This window comes from Crocodylus porosus, unplaced genomic scaffold (genome assembly GCF_001723895.1).
Source record: "Crocodylus porosus isolate Cpor-Errol unplaced genomic scaffold, CroPor_comp1, whole genome shotgun sequence".
Lineage (NCBI taxonomy): Eukaryota > Metazoa > Chordata > Crocodylia > Crocodylidae > Crocodylus > Crocodylus porosus.
In genome coordinates this window covers 7810525-7827971 of record NW_017728921.1, presented here as the reverse complement: position 1 = coordinate 7827971, position 17447 = coordinate 7810525, and the positions used below count along the sequence as shown (strand labels likewise).

The 17447-nt window shown below is 45.5% G+C and overlaps 1 protein-coding gene across 1 annotated transcript in view; it reads right to left on the bottom strand.

Annotated features, from left to right (window-relative positions):
- Positions 1–12778, bottom strand: part of TMEM132C (transmembrane protein 132C) — a 219704-nt gene extending 206926 nt beyond the window's left edge. The window contains exons 1-3 of the mRNA XM_019539386.1: positions 12688–12778; positions 2944–2985; positions 490–1378 (exon numbers count right to left, since the gene is read on the bottom strand). Of these exons, the coding sequence (XP_019394931.1) occupies positions 490–1378; positions 2944–2985; positions 12688–12778 (1022 nt within the window). The remainder of the gene's footprint in view (positions 1–489; positions 1379–2943; positions 2986–12687) is intronic.
- Positions 12779–17447: the final 4669 nt, after the last annotated feature.

Here is a 17447-nt window from a genome sequence, read left to right as displayed (position 1 = left end):
TTCACATGCCAAAACCATTACAAAACTGAGATGCAAAACTGTGCTATGCAGTTAAAACAAAGGCACATAAATTAAGTGCTCTATCCCATGCATTTGGCTATGCTGCAGACCTACTTCAAGGTAAAAAGCCTGCTTCTAAAACCCTGACCAACAGGGAGCTAGTATGGTGCCTTGCTGTCTGTCGTTCCACAGAAGTGGCCCCACTAGGCAATAAATTGAGTTTTGGACTTTACGGTAGAATGCAGGGATGCATTAATCATGTGGGAACCTAGTAAAAGTTGCTTTAGATCCATCCTTGACCTACTCAAAGCAGGAAAAATGAACACATTCATCATGAGGAAGCCTAGTAAAAGTTCCTCTAGCTCCTTCCTTGGCCTACTCAAGGTGGGAAGGATGGTGTGTAATTGTTAGGAAGTAATCTTCCACATGGGTCATCCCCACATCAGCTACCAGGGGAGAAACAGAGACACGAAACCATTTTGACTGTACCTCAGTATAAAGTGATCCACTGTAGAATTGGTAGCAATCGTCACATAAATGTTCACCACCTCTCCTTGCTTGACGGGCTTTGATGGCAGCCAGATGACAACGTTGCTGTCCAGCCTGAGCTCCGTCAGCTGAGAACTCTCTGGGCCTCGGTACAGGCTGATAGACCCAATCCTCTGCAAGTGAGACATGGTCTCAGCCATGCCATCTTTTCCCGGTCGGATGGCATTCCCCTTTCTTACATCCTCGGTGGTGCACTCCCCTTTCCCGTCCCCGGGCTGGATAATGTAATAAAGCTCCACAGTGCTTCCCACAGACTGATCAGCGGCTTTCTTGCGGCCGGCAACCACCGTGGGAGGGTTAAACCAGGCCGGCAGCAGTTCCAGCTCTGCCACGCACAGTCCCAGATCGCCCTTCAGCCTGCAGCTGCCTCTGACTTCCCGGGTCTCTCGAAAGGCAAACACCCGCAGGCAAGGCAGCCGCTCTGTGGTACTGTAATCATCCCAGTCCCTGCCCACGATGTAGAAGAGGACTTGAACTTTGGGCTTGGCCGGGTAAATTTTGTCACTCATGATGTAGGCTTTAAGTTTCCAGTTAAAAGTAAACTTGTTGGTAGATCCAAAAGAGGTTGAGGTTAACATGAGATCCGGGGGCACTACTTGCTCAACAGAAAAGGGCCCGTAGCTGGCATTTAATACAGGTGGCCTCTTGGCTTTATATGGAAAGAAAGATTCTACCCGGGACTGCAAACTGGAGTTTCTCATGAAATCCTGGTTGGCTTCTTTAAGGAAAAAGGACGTCTCAGCACTGAAGATCTGATAGCTCACAGGTAGATATGTTGGTAGTGAAGAAAATCTCTGAATATTGTCCAGGACCCCTCGGCTCTCTGACACTAACAATAAAAAAAGAAAAGGAAGAAAATTAGTCCCATGACATTAGGTGGGTTCAGCTACAATGTAGAGGCTTAAAATAAAAGAAAGTAAAATGTTTCCCCTGACTCTCTTAAAAGAAGTTGTCTACTATATCACTGATCATTTATGATGCAAAAAATTACCGTCATTTAACGTTGGATGCTTCCCTCTGTCGCGCTTCTGACAAAGTTGACAGAGGTCTTATACCCACCCCGTCTTTATACATTATTTCATTATATAATATGCAGCATTCCCACATGTCAGAGGTGGATCTGTATGATCAATGACTCCAAATTTAGTTAAAAAATAGTGAAGCTAAAAATACACAAGCATGCATACGCAAGCAAGGCGGGGAGCAGCAGTGCCTCCATTTCATGGATGGGCAAACTGAAACACAGTGGGAGAAGTGATTTTTTTCCCCAAGGTCAGGGATGGAGTGTGTGTCTGAATTCAAACACTCATCTTTTTTCACTACACAGCTTCCCAAAAGTACCTCCTAACACAGGGGTGGGCAACGTGTGGCCCCCATGCCACATATGGCCCGCCAAGCAATTCTATCCAGCCTGCAGGGCCCCTAAAAATTTAGATAATGAATATGCATAAATTAATATTCAATTAAATTCAATTAATATTTATCTGGCTGCCTGTCATTCCGCCCTTGATGGCTTGCCAAACCTCAGTAAGCCCTAAATAATTGCCCGCCCCTGTCCTAATACTTTCTGCAGGGTGGCCATCCATCTTGCTCTTTGAGGTAAGAGCAATTTGCTCGATGGGATCCCACAACCCCAAATTACTTTGGCTCCCACAACCATTTTGCATGGCTGCATGTGCTGCCACAGTGCCTTTGATACAATGTTACACTGTGGCATCAAATCATGATGGAGGTGTGGTAGGACACACGCACAGATCGTGGAGGCGCTCGTCTTGTTGCAGAAAGGCACGCTGAGACTCCACCTGACCATGACCTGGATGGGAGATGGGCAGCGTAGTCTGCTGCCTGTTTAATCCGTGACTTCTCTGCTGAGACTCCCAGCACGGATGCATGGTCTGCAGCAGAGGTGAAAATGACAATTTATCAGCCAAGTTTCATTTCTACCTACCAAGGAAGAGATTGCAACCCGTGGCTTAGAAGTCAGAAGGGCTGCATTTCAGCACTAGGCCATCCCTTTGCACCCCACTGTTTTCTTGTAATTCCTAGGTAGCCAAATTTCTGATATCATTCCCCATTAAAGTGTCGCAGACCTTGGGGTTGCTACCGTTACTTGGAGGAAGGGGAGATCAAATGCTTCCTCTTCTGCCTTTTTGGCGCTTGTAACTACTGCAGCAGTTGGCAGTCAGGAGTGACAAATGGGCCTCCTCGCAACAGAGCTCTGACCACTGGGATTTCTGAAAGAAAACCGTTTTTTGCGGAGGGTTTCTGCTGCCTTGGCACCGGAGTGATCTCCAGCAGCAGACTTCTGCGGCCCGTCAGAGCATCTCAGTGGCACAGAGAAGCACACCTGTCACACTCGGTAGGCAAAGAGTTAAACTGACCTCATTAACTCACTCTGTGAAAAATCAATAAACTTGCTACAACCTTTGCGCAAGGCTTAAAAGGGGACAAGGGAAACACAAAAAATTCATTCATAAATTGGGAGCATTTTTTTTTTTTTTTTGCCCCAGCCACTCTGCCCCTTTATAAACTTTCCTTCTGCCTTTTTAGTCCCTCTGTTCAATCACAGCAGGCACAAGGTATTCAGCACATTGGCTGGGTCCACTCAGCCGTAGCTCTTGAAACCCTGCTAATCGCTCTCGCTGTAGGAACGCTGGCTAGCAGATCAAAGTTAGTTTCTGCTCTGCAAAGAAAGGCTGCTGTACAAGTTAATTTTCAAAAGAAATGACAAACATGCCCTCTTTCTATTTTCAAGAAACTCTGATCCTGAGTTACCAACTCCAACAGCATGGTTTGAATGTCAGTAATTTAGTGCCATATTAGCAAGCTCTGTTTGAAAACAGGCTCAAGACACCCCTCCCTGGTCATTATACCTCTTCCATTTTGACATACACAGGGGTGTTATAATATATCGTGGACATGAAAAATAGGCCCCAAAGTTATGTCAGGTAAGGCCGCGGCAGAACGTCAAATTCTTTTTCTGCCGGGCTGTTTTAAAAATTAAGCAATAATGCATCTATCAGGAGCAAACAGCGATGCTTTAAAATGTGGCTTGTAAAGCCATAGTAATAAAAAATGCCCTGCTTAACTCACAGAGATGAGACTAACCAAAATTGCAAAGGCTATATACACAGTGATGAAAAAATGTGCCTAGTGCACAACTGCTAAGGTATAAAAACAGGCATTTTCCTCCGACATGAATAAGGAAGAGTCACGTGTTCAGCAGACAAGGCACGGGGCTAGGAGACATGGGACCTGAGTTTTGATCCCAGCTGTGTGCTGTTGACTTCAAGCCATGAGCTGCTTAGGGCATAAATCAGTGGTTCTCAACATTTTTCGATGCATGGCTCAAGGCACCCCTTAGAAAATGCCAGCTCTTGTTTTGAGCACAGAAAAATACGAGTGCAATTCTTCTGTTGTAAAGACCTCAGAAAGATCACAACAGGTAGGAATATTTTTGCACACTATGGATTCCTATTTGAAAATCTCTGGGTTTCTCTTGTACGGCGCCCTGGTTGACTATCACTGGCATAAATTCCTTGGGGAAAGTACCATTTCTTACTATGTATTTATGAAGTGCCCACCACCATGGAGAACCAAAGCTGGCTGGGGTACTGCAGAAATACCAATACTAATAAAAATCAGCGTCAAAATGGATGAGTGCAGTTTGCAAACTCAGTTGATAAGTGACAGTGTCCAGGAATAATCTAGGCAGGCTTCTGTGTGGTTTATGAGAATGGGCAGCTGGCAGGGTGTGCTCTATTAGACCCCCATAACTTCAAAATTTACTGCAAAGCCCTTGGTCCAAGCTACCCTAAATTTGTAGATCTTGTGGGCATCCTGCAAAGTTTATCCATTTCCTTTGGTTTTGGAGAAGTGCTGGGATATACAGGAGTGGGAGACGGTTTTATGCGACAATTTTGTCGTTCTGTACCAATAGACGATTAGGCTTAGGGGACTGGAATACGGTCGCTGCGTTTCTTGGTGATTGTCTTTGCACAGACTGAGTTTTTAGAAATCCCCTACAGAACTTTCCATCAGTCAAAGTTGGCATTTGCTCTACCATCAAGCAGTGGGAAATCAGTGTGAAACCGGCATTGCTGCAACAACTTTAAATGGCACCACACCACCAATTATACCCGGTTAGAAACAGCCCTAAAATCTTCATGGATGACTAATGGTATTTGCTTGAGAATATCAGAGATGCTTTGTCATAAGCTGAGATTTGGTAACAATATTCAGGTTTTTATACCACTATGGAGTCTTATCAAAGACACAGCATAAGGGGCCACATACATTCATCTCTTTCCCTAAAAAGGGGTCATAACCATGACAACAGATACATTGTGAAATGTACCCAAAATGTCCAGGATCCTCTACAAATAAATGTTTATGAAAGCTGGAAATAAGAACCAAATCTTGTGTTAACTTTTTCATAAAGGTCTATGACTAACGGATGCTTCCAGGAACAGGTTCTCCATCTTCTTAGCATGCTTGGCTGAAAGCATGTTAATTATCTAGTAAAACTTAATTAAATGTTTGCCAGTCATAAATAATCAATATCTGTCACTGCACCAAATGACTGTGGTTGACAAGCAGGCAACATCATTACAATTCTACTGAGTGAGAATAATGCAAGCACGTTGGCACCAGCAACCCCTGCAAGACTGAATAACTTCGGAGGAAAAGTGCCAGGCAATTCAAGAGGAAGGAAAGGAATAATAAAAAAATAAATAAACCCCCGCAGCATGCAGGGGATGGGGGCCATAACTTTGAAATGATAATTTAAGGTGATGCGCCTTCATATTTAATTCATACACCAGAATTAGATGGTGGAATTAGTTTCCTTGCAAATGAGCAAACTGCCATTAACAGTCAGAAAACATAATAAAACGGGGGGTGGGTGGGGAGAAACAGCATTAGGTGTGCCAATGAACACTCCAGTGAGGAGTAAATTACTGACTCAAGACCCTCGCCGCCAACTAGAGTCATGATTAAAATATAATGTCAGTTTAACATACCATTGCAGTCCTGTAAGTCTTAAATCCTTGGCACGCATTTTAATTCTCCTAGAAAGGACTGGTTTAGAGGACACTTGCTACACAGATTTTCCCACTAGCTTCACCCAAGTTCCAGCCTTTTAAGATCAGATGCTGGCGTCGATGCTGGAGCCCTTGAACGGGGAACCCCATGTAGATGAACTGCTTATGAGCAGGGCATGGATGCTTCTACCACTCCATTGTGGCTGGTGAGAGAGGTGGGCAGGGGCCATATCTACTCTTTGGCATAGTAGATATCTGTTTATAGAGGTAGTTAGAAACACTCTGAAAACGACCTACTATGTAGCAGACTAGATAGTAGATATGTGCTACAATTATACTCATTTTATCCCCTCTTTCATTTTACATTACTAGAGGATGTCCTGGAACTTTACTTCTTAATAAGTTTTCCATAACCTCTGCAGACAGGAGCCCAGAAACATTGCACAGAAGGTCCTCGTTCAGAAAAGCATTTCCTGAAGTGTAAACATTCATTTACCTAGATAGGACTGACGGACATGCTTAGGTGCTTTACTGATCTGGGATGCTCTTCAGATTCAGAGCCACAGTCCTCACTAGTGGGGACTTCCCTTAGCGTCACCAGAAATGGGCTGGTCGGAAGCCAGAACAGTCTGATCCAGGGAAGCCAAACAAGGGTCTACCCACTGATTTCACTGAATTTTGGATCAGGCCATATGCTTGGGTCCTTTCTGCCATGGTGGGAACCATGACTAGACTTATCAACCACTTAATCCCTGGACAGAAGGAGATGGCTCAAATCTTACCAGTATTCTTTATACTCCATTCACTCCATATCAATCAGGCTAGTGAAGTAGGGAGGATTTAGCTTGTGATCTAGCAAAAAAGCCACTGAAAATTCCAGTTTTACTCATCTGTGTTGCTCCCTAATAGCATGAAAACCAGCACCCAAGATAATCAACACCAGGATGATTTTTTCCTATGTTAAACCTATTACTACCCAACCATGGAAGAGGAAAAAGCCATTCCAAGGAACACAAGCTGAGGGGTCTGGCCTGTGACAGAGGGTGGTTCATGCTGTTTTTGTAACTTTGCTTCTTGTGGCCATGATGTTTTACAGTTATGCCATGATAGCCCAGAGTGTGGATACAATTTTATCTGTAAATCTGTGCCTTCTTCTAAGAAAACACTGATATAAGCAAGGAAGTTGTACCTCTTCAACCAGTATAATTAAAGTGGTGCATTTTTTTTTTCTGTAGACATCTTCCAGGAGAGCTCTGGATACTTCACCAGAGAATCCTAATCCTCTGAGAAAGATGCTCAGAAAACAGGATATTGGGTTCAAATAAGCTAAGCTCACTTTTCACAAAGGCCTTCCAGAAGAGAGATGAACCACTGGAATGTGGAATGAGGCAGGGAACAGTTAAGCATCAATCCTGCATTTAGGCTAGGGCCAGACATTACACAGAAACCAGTTTAAGTGATCAGAAACTGGTTTAAATCTGTAACAGAACAGATGTTCGATGCATATAAACCAGTTTGAGGATGGCTGAAACTGGTTTGAGAAAAAACTTGGTTGAATGTAGTATCATACTCACCTGATTTGGCTCAAACTGATTTATGCAATGTCTGTCCCAGACCCCTTGCTGGTTTAAGATAAATCAGACTCCCCCAGCATCCCAGCATGGTCTCTGGGACTCTCTGCTCCGCAGCAGGGCTGGCCCGTTCCCTCTCCTCCCTGGCTGCAGCTCAGCAGAGACTGCAGGCTACTTCCCCGTGCCTCACCACTCCCTGCTAAGCAGAAATTCCCCCTCCCCTCAGCCTTGCTGAGGAGGTGTCTGTGTATTAGCTAGCGCAGGGGTTGTCAACTGGATGCGGCAGCAGAGCGGAGAAGAGAGGGCACTTTTAGTTTTGTTGGCAGCACTTCTGGTTTCACCATGGGAGATGCCCCCCCGCTTCTCGATCAGCCGCTGGGGGGACCCCTCTCCCCCACCCCCCGCTTATTGACTGGCCACAGGGGGTATACCAACCAAAAAAGGTTGAAAACCCTTGAACTAGCAGACCACATGCTGGCTACAGTCCATGCTGAATCAACAGGCAGAATCAACAAGCAGCTGGTAATGTCCCTCTGCTGTTTTCTTAATTGGGTGATAAGCAGTGTTATCAATTCCCTGCTGGACTAATCAGAGCTCCTGCCTGACCCTGGCCACACCCCCTGCCCCAGCTCAGCACTGAGGAAGGAAGGGAGGGCTGTTGTAGATCCCCGCAGCTTCTAGCCTGAGCCACTACAGGCATGTGCCTGCATTTCTGGGATGTCAGTCCAGTTGCAGAACTGATTTAGCTTAACCAGGTTAGACTAACCTGCAAAAGATTGAACCAATTCAGGCTCAGGCTTTTTGAACATCTGTCCCTAGCCTTAATGTCCATAGTTAGAACATGGATTCTCAAGCTGAAGCTTGCTAGCAGGCATCGGGTGCCTGTGAATGCCGTATCCTTCTTACACTGGTAAGCAGAAAGGGGTCACAGAGAGGTGGGAGAAGGTTTCTAATATGGAAAAGGAGTTCTTAACATAGAGAAGGGTGACAACCACTGAGTTAAACTATTAAACAAAGTCAAAACATAAGGTTTACGCATAACTACTCCCCCATATCTGCTTACAGCAGTCCGGTTGCTACCTTCATCTTTTCTCAAAGATTTTCCCCTCTGGTGCCATGCACCACTGCAACACTTCATTTAAACCCAAAGAGACATCTGCTAAGCACATCACCGGCTCCAGCGCGACACCGGAGCTTAAATTCCTATATCCCACCGCAGTCAATTTTTGGAACTGGATATTAAACTCTGATCTGTGTTATTCTTTCTTGGACTCATATGTGACAGGAGTTCTCTCTGGAGGATCCTAACACGGAACCAAACCCCAGGCACTGGATTCAGCAGAGCTATCATAATAGCCTAATATTTTAAAGCCATCCTGTGCCAAGGTAGCTTTGAAAACTTTCTCTTGGACTGGAAAGTAAGGGTTTAGGATCGTGGGTGGGAGGGGATTGGCCAACAGCCATGCACACTTGCTGACTGATGTTTGAAGTGCCACTGAGCCTTCAAGGAAACCATCTGCCTATCTCTCTCGGCCAGAAGGCTCCCAGCCAGGGGAAGCCAATGAGAAGCAGAAGGAATCTGCTCATGCAAGGGAGGAGCAAGGTTTCTCCTCTACTTTGTATGGACACAGAGGAGCAGGTTTCATAATAACTTTTTCAGGAAGCAATCACTAGGAAGAGCACTCTGTCCCCCCCACAGACTGAAGCGAGGCACTGGGAAGGGAGAGCTGACACCACTGCCTGGTGGGGTGCACACAGCCCCACTCCCAGAGTAACTAGACCTCCCAAGGATCAACTCTCTGGGGTCTCTTTGCCGCTCCTACCCCCACCCCAGTGTCTTTTGTCTGCCACTCCACATGCCCAACCCCTTACCCAACACTGAACCTCCTCCTGTCGTCCCAGTATACCTTCCTCCGGCCTGTGCTGCTTCCCTTCCTGGCACTCCAGTTGATCCAAACCCTACCTCTGAGCACTGCTCTCCCACCCAACCCTCAGACCTGCCCCATCCCCTCCCGCTCGCCCACACGGTGCCGTCTTCCCATAGTGAAGACTGACACTTCTGCATTCCAGCCACCTCCCCTTGCTGTGCTGCACATCACACACTTTAGCTCAGGAAAGGCAAACAAATTAAAAAAAAAAAACCAAACCAGAAGCCAAGAATGTATATTAAAAAAATACAGATGTTCCCTTATCCCTGGAAAGCCAACCTTTACACCTTTCACTTCTTCTTCCACAGTTTATTGACTTCACAGTATGAAACTGCCAGGCAGATTTTCCTTTTTGAATAAAAGGTCAGCAAATCCCACATAAAGAAAGAAATACATTCATCACGCCTGTAAATATTTGCGGAGACTTTGTAAGGGCCTTATTTGTACACTTGTCTCTTCTGTGTTTGCCTTTTGTAACAATTAGGAAATTTTTACTCATAGGAAGGTTGGCTGGAAGGTAAAGCCAGACATAGCCAAATCCGAAATAAGTTGCAACTTTTTAGCAGTCAGAGTTGTTAGCTACTGGAACATATTACCAAAGAGAACAGTGGTTTCTCTCTCTCTGGATGCGTTCTCCTATTTGATCTCAAATCTTTGCTCATGACAGCAGATGCCTCCAGCAAGCAATCAGACTTTTTATTTTAAAGGCTCAGATATATAGTTTAACCCTGCTTGCATAGAGGTGATTGATACTGCATCAGGCGAGAGCTGGCAATAGACGGTAAGTCCAGACATTTGAACACGTCATCTTTTATTAAAATGCCATAGTCGTTGATTAACTTTATGATTTCACCTGCCTTGAAATAAAATTTGCTAGACCATTGTTGAGTGGGTTGTCTAATTTCACCATACTTCCTGAAAACACTTCCTTTGTGGAAATTACATTCTGTAAATGTATTACAGCCAAATCCTTCACTGAGTCACAAGAGATACCCATGGCCTTTCCTTGAATAGTCACATAAGTGTCGGAGGACCCAACGGAAGCAAATATAATCATGAATGGAGAAAGGAGGCACTTCAAGAATGGCTATCCTTGTTTACAATGCAAGGGAACACTCAACAAAACCAAAAGGTGGGAAATTCAGAACTGATGGGTGAAAACACTTATATCAAACAATTAAACTGTAGAACCACCGTGGGTGATAACTAAACAAGATTTAAATAATGGGATTTGGTTATTTATGTGGATCACAAGAAAATCCAGTGTTACTGATCACAACTATAATTTGGGAAGGGATACTGAACCTCGCCCTTCAGGGTTTATGCCAACTTCCATGATTAGGACTATGGGCAGGGAAGCTTTATGGCCCATCTGCTACTGTGAAGTTCCCACATCTTCCTGAAAGCATCAGTAAATCAGAATACTAGGCAGGCCTAGGGTCTGATCCTCGAGGGTTATTCCTAGGTGCTACTTTAAGACTGTTGGCGATACACGTGCATGACATGCATGTTTGCACAAACACACACACTCTGTAGAGATACATTAGATGACTTTCCTTCTATGTTTTTCACAAGCATCAAGAAGGACCCCTAGTATCTAATGCAGAAACACAAAAGCAAGAGAGTTTAACACTTACATATTAAGGAAAATGACACGCCACAAATTTATTTCTGGTATTTAGTGACATTTTGGGTTTTGCTGCTTATAATTATATATACCTGTCCTTTTGACCACGGAAAGCCAACAATGCCCTTTCACTGCAAAACTCCCTTTCTCCACGCAGTCTTGCACAACGGATGCATGTGTTAATCAAAGACCGCGTCTGACATTCTGAATTGAAATCTATAAATTGTTTTCACAGACTGGGTGATGACCTTAAAAGCCTGCAAAACAAGCGTGCATGTGCAAAGGTCAGGGAAGGCTACCAAAAAAAAAAAAAAAAGAAAAAAAAAAAATCGCTCCCACTCTCCATGCTGATATTACAGCCCATCTGCATTGTTAAGGCCATCAGACTTGCTTACCCTAGTTTTTTGTTTAAAGTCAAAGATTATACCTGATACTGGACTTTCAGTTAATGAAGGCTTTTGTTACCAGATAAGGCTTGGTAAAGCAAAGTTCTCTACTAGGCATCATTCAAACTAGGCTTCCTTCCCCCTGCCACTAACTGCAAATGTCAGTGTCCTAAAAGCTATATACAATAGGCAAAATGTCATATGATGCCCTTTAGTTCCGGTGCTGTTCGCCTCATTGTGGCAAACTTCATGACTCCTGCATTCATACAGTGTGTCAGCACTAGAAATCCAAAGCAAACAGCATTTAAACTGATTTGGTCTGATAGTTATAATGGGGGAGGAGTCCAAACACCAGTTCTCTATTCCCAGCTCTGCCTGAGACCCACTGTAGCCACAGGCAACTTCTCTGCAGCTCAGTTTGCCCACCTATCAAGTGAGGGCAAAGGCAGTGATCGCCAAGTCTTAACTGATTCGTGTTCACCAATCAAATGGAGATCATCAGACGAAAGGATTTTGTTTCAGATCAAACAAAATTGCCCCAGTGTAAGGCAGAAATTGGAGTCGATGGAAGATGTGCGGAGACTATTTTCAAAAGAAACAGATTTGTAAGTGTCCCAGGTTTCGGGGTGTCAAATCCAAGGCATCATGATGGAGCCTGATTTTCAAAGGATTCACAGCATCTGAAAATGAGGTGCCCTTCTCACGCAGACCTGAACAGAGGATACCCAGGATCACTAGTCACATTTTTAAACCAACATGCCAAGCTTTAACATAGGAAAAGCTGACAGTAAGAGAGGTGGGTTGCTTTTAATGACTGAAGTGCGTTCAGTGGGAACATACACGTTACAAACATGGGAAGTCTTGGCCTTGGTCAAATACCGCTGCTTTCCCCAGCTGCTGGGGCTTTTTGAGATGCTGATGGACACCTACTCCTCTCATTAGTTGCTACATTTCTTTAAACAAACTCCTTGTTCAAAAAGGAATCGGGGGCCTTGACCCTGAAAGGTACAGTCTTCTGAGCACCTCCGGTTAACACAATGAAACCCACCCAGAGGCAGAGATGATAAGCACTTAGTATTATGGGAGCATTAGGGGGCTTCTGCTATTTCCGTATGCATTATACAGACATAAGGAATAGCCCTAAAGAGCTCATCCATCTGAACAAATACAAATAATTTCCCCCAGGTGCAGAGCCGAGGTACGAGTAAGGTAACAGTGGCAAAGCCAGGCTCCAAACCCCAGTTTTCTTCATGCCAAGGTCAGCGTCTGAACACCAAAACTACTGGTATCCTCCTTCTGCACGTTTCTTCTCTGTAGATAGTGGCAATGAGCTTCCTGAATAAGCCGCAAGGGTTTCTGGAAGCTGGGCTAGGTAATTCATTCATATACAGTTCAACAAACACCCAAATACACCGTCCAATTCAAACCCATGGAAACATCTACACGAGTCAGGATTTCTGACCTGCAAAAGGGCTTGCAGGTACGGATGGTCTAACAGGGGAAAAAAGGTTTCTGACTCCTGCATCCAAACAAAGCTACAGGCACCGAGACCCTTAAATGCCGACTCAGAAAGGCACCACTCACTAGACCAGTCGTGCCCATTTGTAATGGCTTTCAAGCTCTCTTTAAGCCCACGGCGCTTTGGTACCGTCGTGCTGATGCGCTGGGCTCTCATGACACGCTTGGATGTTTTCTCCTGCTCTGGAAAGCTGCGTGTCAGCCTGCCTTAGCTACAAGCAGCCGAGCAAAACCCTTCTTGGGTCGCACTCCGCTTCTTTAACAGCACTTTTCTGAGACCTGTCGTCATAATGCAAGCGCTTACACAAGAGCAGCGATAGCTGACAGAAGTGATACGTGGGCTGGGTTCCTGGTAATTTTAAACAACTGCACTCAATAAACCTTTCAGCCGCCCATCCCAGGGTGTCACAGGGGTCTTTCAGACAGGACACGGACAAGAAAAATGTTATTGGGGGGAAAAACAGCTCTACCACTCGACTCAACGTCTGTCAGATGATCACTCATTTTGTTACGTCTTAGCTCAGGCTGGACTCTGCAAATATCATATGGAGCAGTGAACCCAAAAGGAAAAGCAAATAAAGGCTTCGTCCTCTGCCGCCCTCCTTGCCCAGTCATTTCCACCAGAGCAAAACTGCACAAAGCCTTGGGGCTAGGAGACTGGCACTCAGCTGGCCTGCTCAAACAACGCTCTGCCGCCGCTTAAACAGGTCAAGTGCCTCACGCTCCCAAAATACGGAGACTTCAAAAGCACAGACCCAGGTGGAAAACAGTGCGACTGACCACTGCTTCGCACGGTTCAAGTTTTATATTAGGAAGAGACAAAAATAACTTCACCTTCCTCCCATCCGGTCCTGCACCCGGGCCGCTGCGTAATTCAGCTGCTTTTAGATGCAGAAAGGGGCTTAGCAGCCTACGACGTGTACATTTTGTTCCAACAGGTGCAGCCCTTAAAGGTAGAATTAATTTTTCCCTTTCTTACAGATGCAGCTTTAGGTCCTCAGGGAAATTAAGGAACATGCGCTGAATATGTTCACATAACATCACCCCAGGATTTCTCCTATGCAGCATCAGGAGCACTTTTAATCTGCCCTCTGAGGGCCAGGGTAGCAGGCGTGGCAGCGGAGGGCTGTCTCAGTACAGCGAGCACCAGCCGCTCTCGACGCTGGCAGCATCAGCACCGCAAAACGTGTCGCTGGCTCTGCAGCCGGCAGCGCAGGAGCACAGCCGCTCCGGTGACAGAAGAGCCTGACACAGAGCAAGGGGTTGCGGGTGTGCAACAAACACCGGTTTGATCAAAGGGGCGCCATCATCCTTGAAAGCGTAAGGTGTACTCAGAGTCCTAGAGGCTTGAAGCCTCCAGCTTTGAGCCTAGCTCGATTCACCGCGCAGATGGCCCCTGGGCCAGCACACATGGTTACGTGTGTTGTTCTTCATCATTGGCGAATTACAGTAATAATGACATGGAAGAGAGGCCTGGCCTATTGCTATGGTAACACACAAATTGCAGCGTCCAATGCATTTCTCATGTTGGCCTAAATAGGGGACTGCTGGCTGCTAAGCACACCTGGAAGCTCACTCCCAGGTATTTTGCTCAGACGTCTCTCTACCTGCCTGAGGATTTATCGGCAGCAGGGTCACCCCCAGAATCAAAGGTGGGAGGTAAATCGCATCTGCACGTTTCTCTTCCAAGTGGATTTCAGATCCACACCATGGCCTGCACGCCCGGACCCAAGACGACTTGGTCCACTCTTTTTGCTAGCTCCGGTTCACTTAAAACAATAGTGCAAGGCAGCATGCCCAAATGTAGTGAAATATATACCCACCCACGTAGGCCTGTTACGTATAAGCAAGTTAGTTCAATGTCATAAACTGCAAATCCAAGCCCTGACCTAATTCCCAGTCCCCGGCTGCCATGCTGTCTGTGAACAAGGGGACAAATACATCCTCCCTCGTGTAACTCCACTGAATTGCCCAGAGTTACATCAGAGATGAATTTGGTCCAAGCTGGTCATGTGGGATCAAGGCAGCGCCACATCACTAGCGATTAAGGATGCCCACTGCTTCCCGGCAGGCTGGGACAACGCGAGCCATTGCGCCGGTAGAGAGCTGAAGATAAAATTCACTGCTGCCTCTAATTCTGTAGCCGTATCTCCCTCATTAGGCTAACAAAACAATTAGGTCAAATTATTCAAAGGAAAAAAAAAAGAATTCTTATTAATAGTTATGCTGCCCATTATTCAACTGGGCCTCAATTTACAAAGCTTATCTTATGACTCCCTTTGTCTTAGCGCTCCTCTATGTTAGTCTAGGCAGTTAAAACAGAATGATACAAGACTCATTAAGCACGTCACGCGAGTTCAAAATCCGAAACTTTTTATGGGAATCATTTCTTCCTTCCAATAAATGTGCTTATAAAACCAGTGCTCCGCTAATGGCCCAATGTCCTCCACTAATGTTTTTTGTGCTGTAGGGTTTTGGGGCTGCAGTATACACACGTGCACTTCCCCCCCCCCCTTTGCAAGGCTATTTAAACCTAAGTCAGTGAATGGCACTTAGTTGGGTACAGGCTCCTTTCATTGCTGGCTGGCATAAACCCGACATGCTGTAACCTGAGCAGGCAATGCTGTGAGCTTGCTGGAGACGCCGGCTGGTTTGAAACACAAGAGACCGGAGTTGTTTTCGAAGGGGTGTAAGTACTGAGCCACTCGCCAGGAACACCGATGGGGGGGTGCACGCTCTCGACAGCAGGAGAAAGCCGGGAAGGAGGGCAGGGGGGTGGAAGGAACAGTTTGTGTTGAGTCCCTCCGAGCTAATGATGTGCCCCTTGTTTTGCATTCGAGGCAGTGGCGGGCATTTAGGTTGAAAAGCAAACGCTAGAAGCAGCCAGCCCGTGATGGATAGGGTCCATAAGTGAGAGGAGAAAGTAAAACTCCTGCCCTGGAGGCTACATTTGACAGAGAGGAACAGGTCATTACATGCTGCTGCCTTAAAGGAAGGACCTGGAATTGGAGGCAATTTTCAAAGGCCAGTCAGGTTTCCAGCCCAACAACCCTGCCATGTGTTCCTTTAATCCTTTATTTAACAGTAAATCTGCCACTCTTTTCAGCAGGCTTTTACTGGGATTGGGTTTCAGCTCAAGCCCCAAAGCTTTAAGCATACATTGTGTAGCCCTAATGAGAAACTCAATCTATTAATGGGCAGACCTTCTCCGCAGGACCAGGTCTTGGCAACATGAGTCAGTTCCTGAACTTTCACCTCCCATTTGGCAGCAGACCAGACTAACTCAACATCTCAGGGCTGGCTTGTATTATCAGCTCATTATTAACATACATCATAGCCAGATCTCTTTTACATGCACCCAGCAAGCAGGAAACTCCGCAAGGGGAGGGCTCCTTATTTTTGTCTGACTCTGGAGCTCATAAAAAAAAAAAAATAGCGTGGGGCACTGTGCAAATTTCCTGGCGTGTGCTCTGCCTATGGAGACAGGTAAATGTATCCTACAAAGCAGCGGGGTGGTCCTGTGTCTATACGCCCGCTATTACCATAGCACCAGGGCATTCAGTTTATCCGCGCAATACCTCCTCAGGGTAGAGATGTGGTACTGCCTACACGCAAAGAATTAAAGCAGAGAGAGACTGCATCACTTTGCTTTACATCTAAAAAAAAATATATATATATATATATATATATATATACACACACACACCAGTGAGGAGGGAGGGGATTGCAGAAAGGCTCTCTGTCTTCTAGGCTACTACCCAAATCGCTGGACCATCCGCCACGTCTATGCGGGCTCCACTCCGTGGCAAGGAAGTCAACGGGAACCTTGACCAGCTGGCTTCAAAATGGATCGGCGAATATTTGAGGTCAAATTTTTGCGTGAATTCCCACGTCTGCATTCAAGCAAATCCATTTTTCCCCACAACAGACTCTCACTGCGAGGTAAATCCAAGTTTAATGGAGTTATGCAGACTCACAAGAGTTTGACAGTGAGATTAGTGGCCATGTTGGACAAAGTCCACTTGACTTGCCCTTGTGACCTTTTCCCAGCTTAACTGGGTTCAAACTTCAAAGGACCTGAAAAAAAAGAAAAAGCAGCCTCAAGCTACTTCTGGATGATCGGACAAAGCCAGCAAAGTTCATAACCAGTTCTGATGGAAAGTTTGCTGCCACGAACAATATGGCAGCATGCTCTTAAGCACAGTGTGAGAACGCTGCTTTTTCTGAAACAGGGCTTTTATCATTAACTTGGAAAGGGAACAGTCTGAAAGCTCTGAGTGTATCCCTGCCAGGCTGGAGAATTGATTGGTATGAAAGGCAATGGAAAGAGTGGTGAATGAAAAAGAAAGGGGAAGCTGAAGTATGAATATCTACAATAAGCTTGTTCTTTATGAGAAAGACATGCCTCTGTAAAAAGGAAGATCTTTTTAGGGAGCAGAGAAATCATTCAAAAGGAGATGAGGTCCTGGTAAACTCTTGTGAGAGTGAAGGTGCTGCCAGAGGTTTCATATCCCATAGGAATGATGTTGGAAGCAGTGAATAGATATATACAACATTACATTCATACCAATATAATTGTAATGAGCAAACACAGACCATCGGACTTGAATAATAACTCATTTGGAGGTATAGCAGTTTGAAACAAGTGTTGTTCGCATCTTTTTTGAATGGGGACTGACACTGGAATACTCTCCATACTTTCACTCTTGCCCTAAACCAGGGTTTGCATGCAAGTTTCCTGGGCTAATCAACTGGCCGCTCCCTGAAAGCTATATTTATTTGCTATTCTTAACCTCAATTATGTTTGCATCCACGTAATCCAAAGG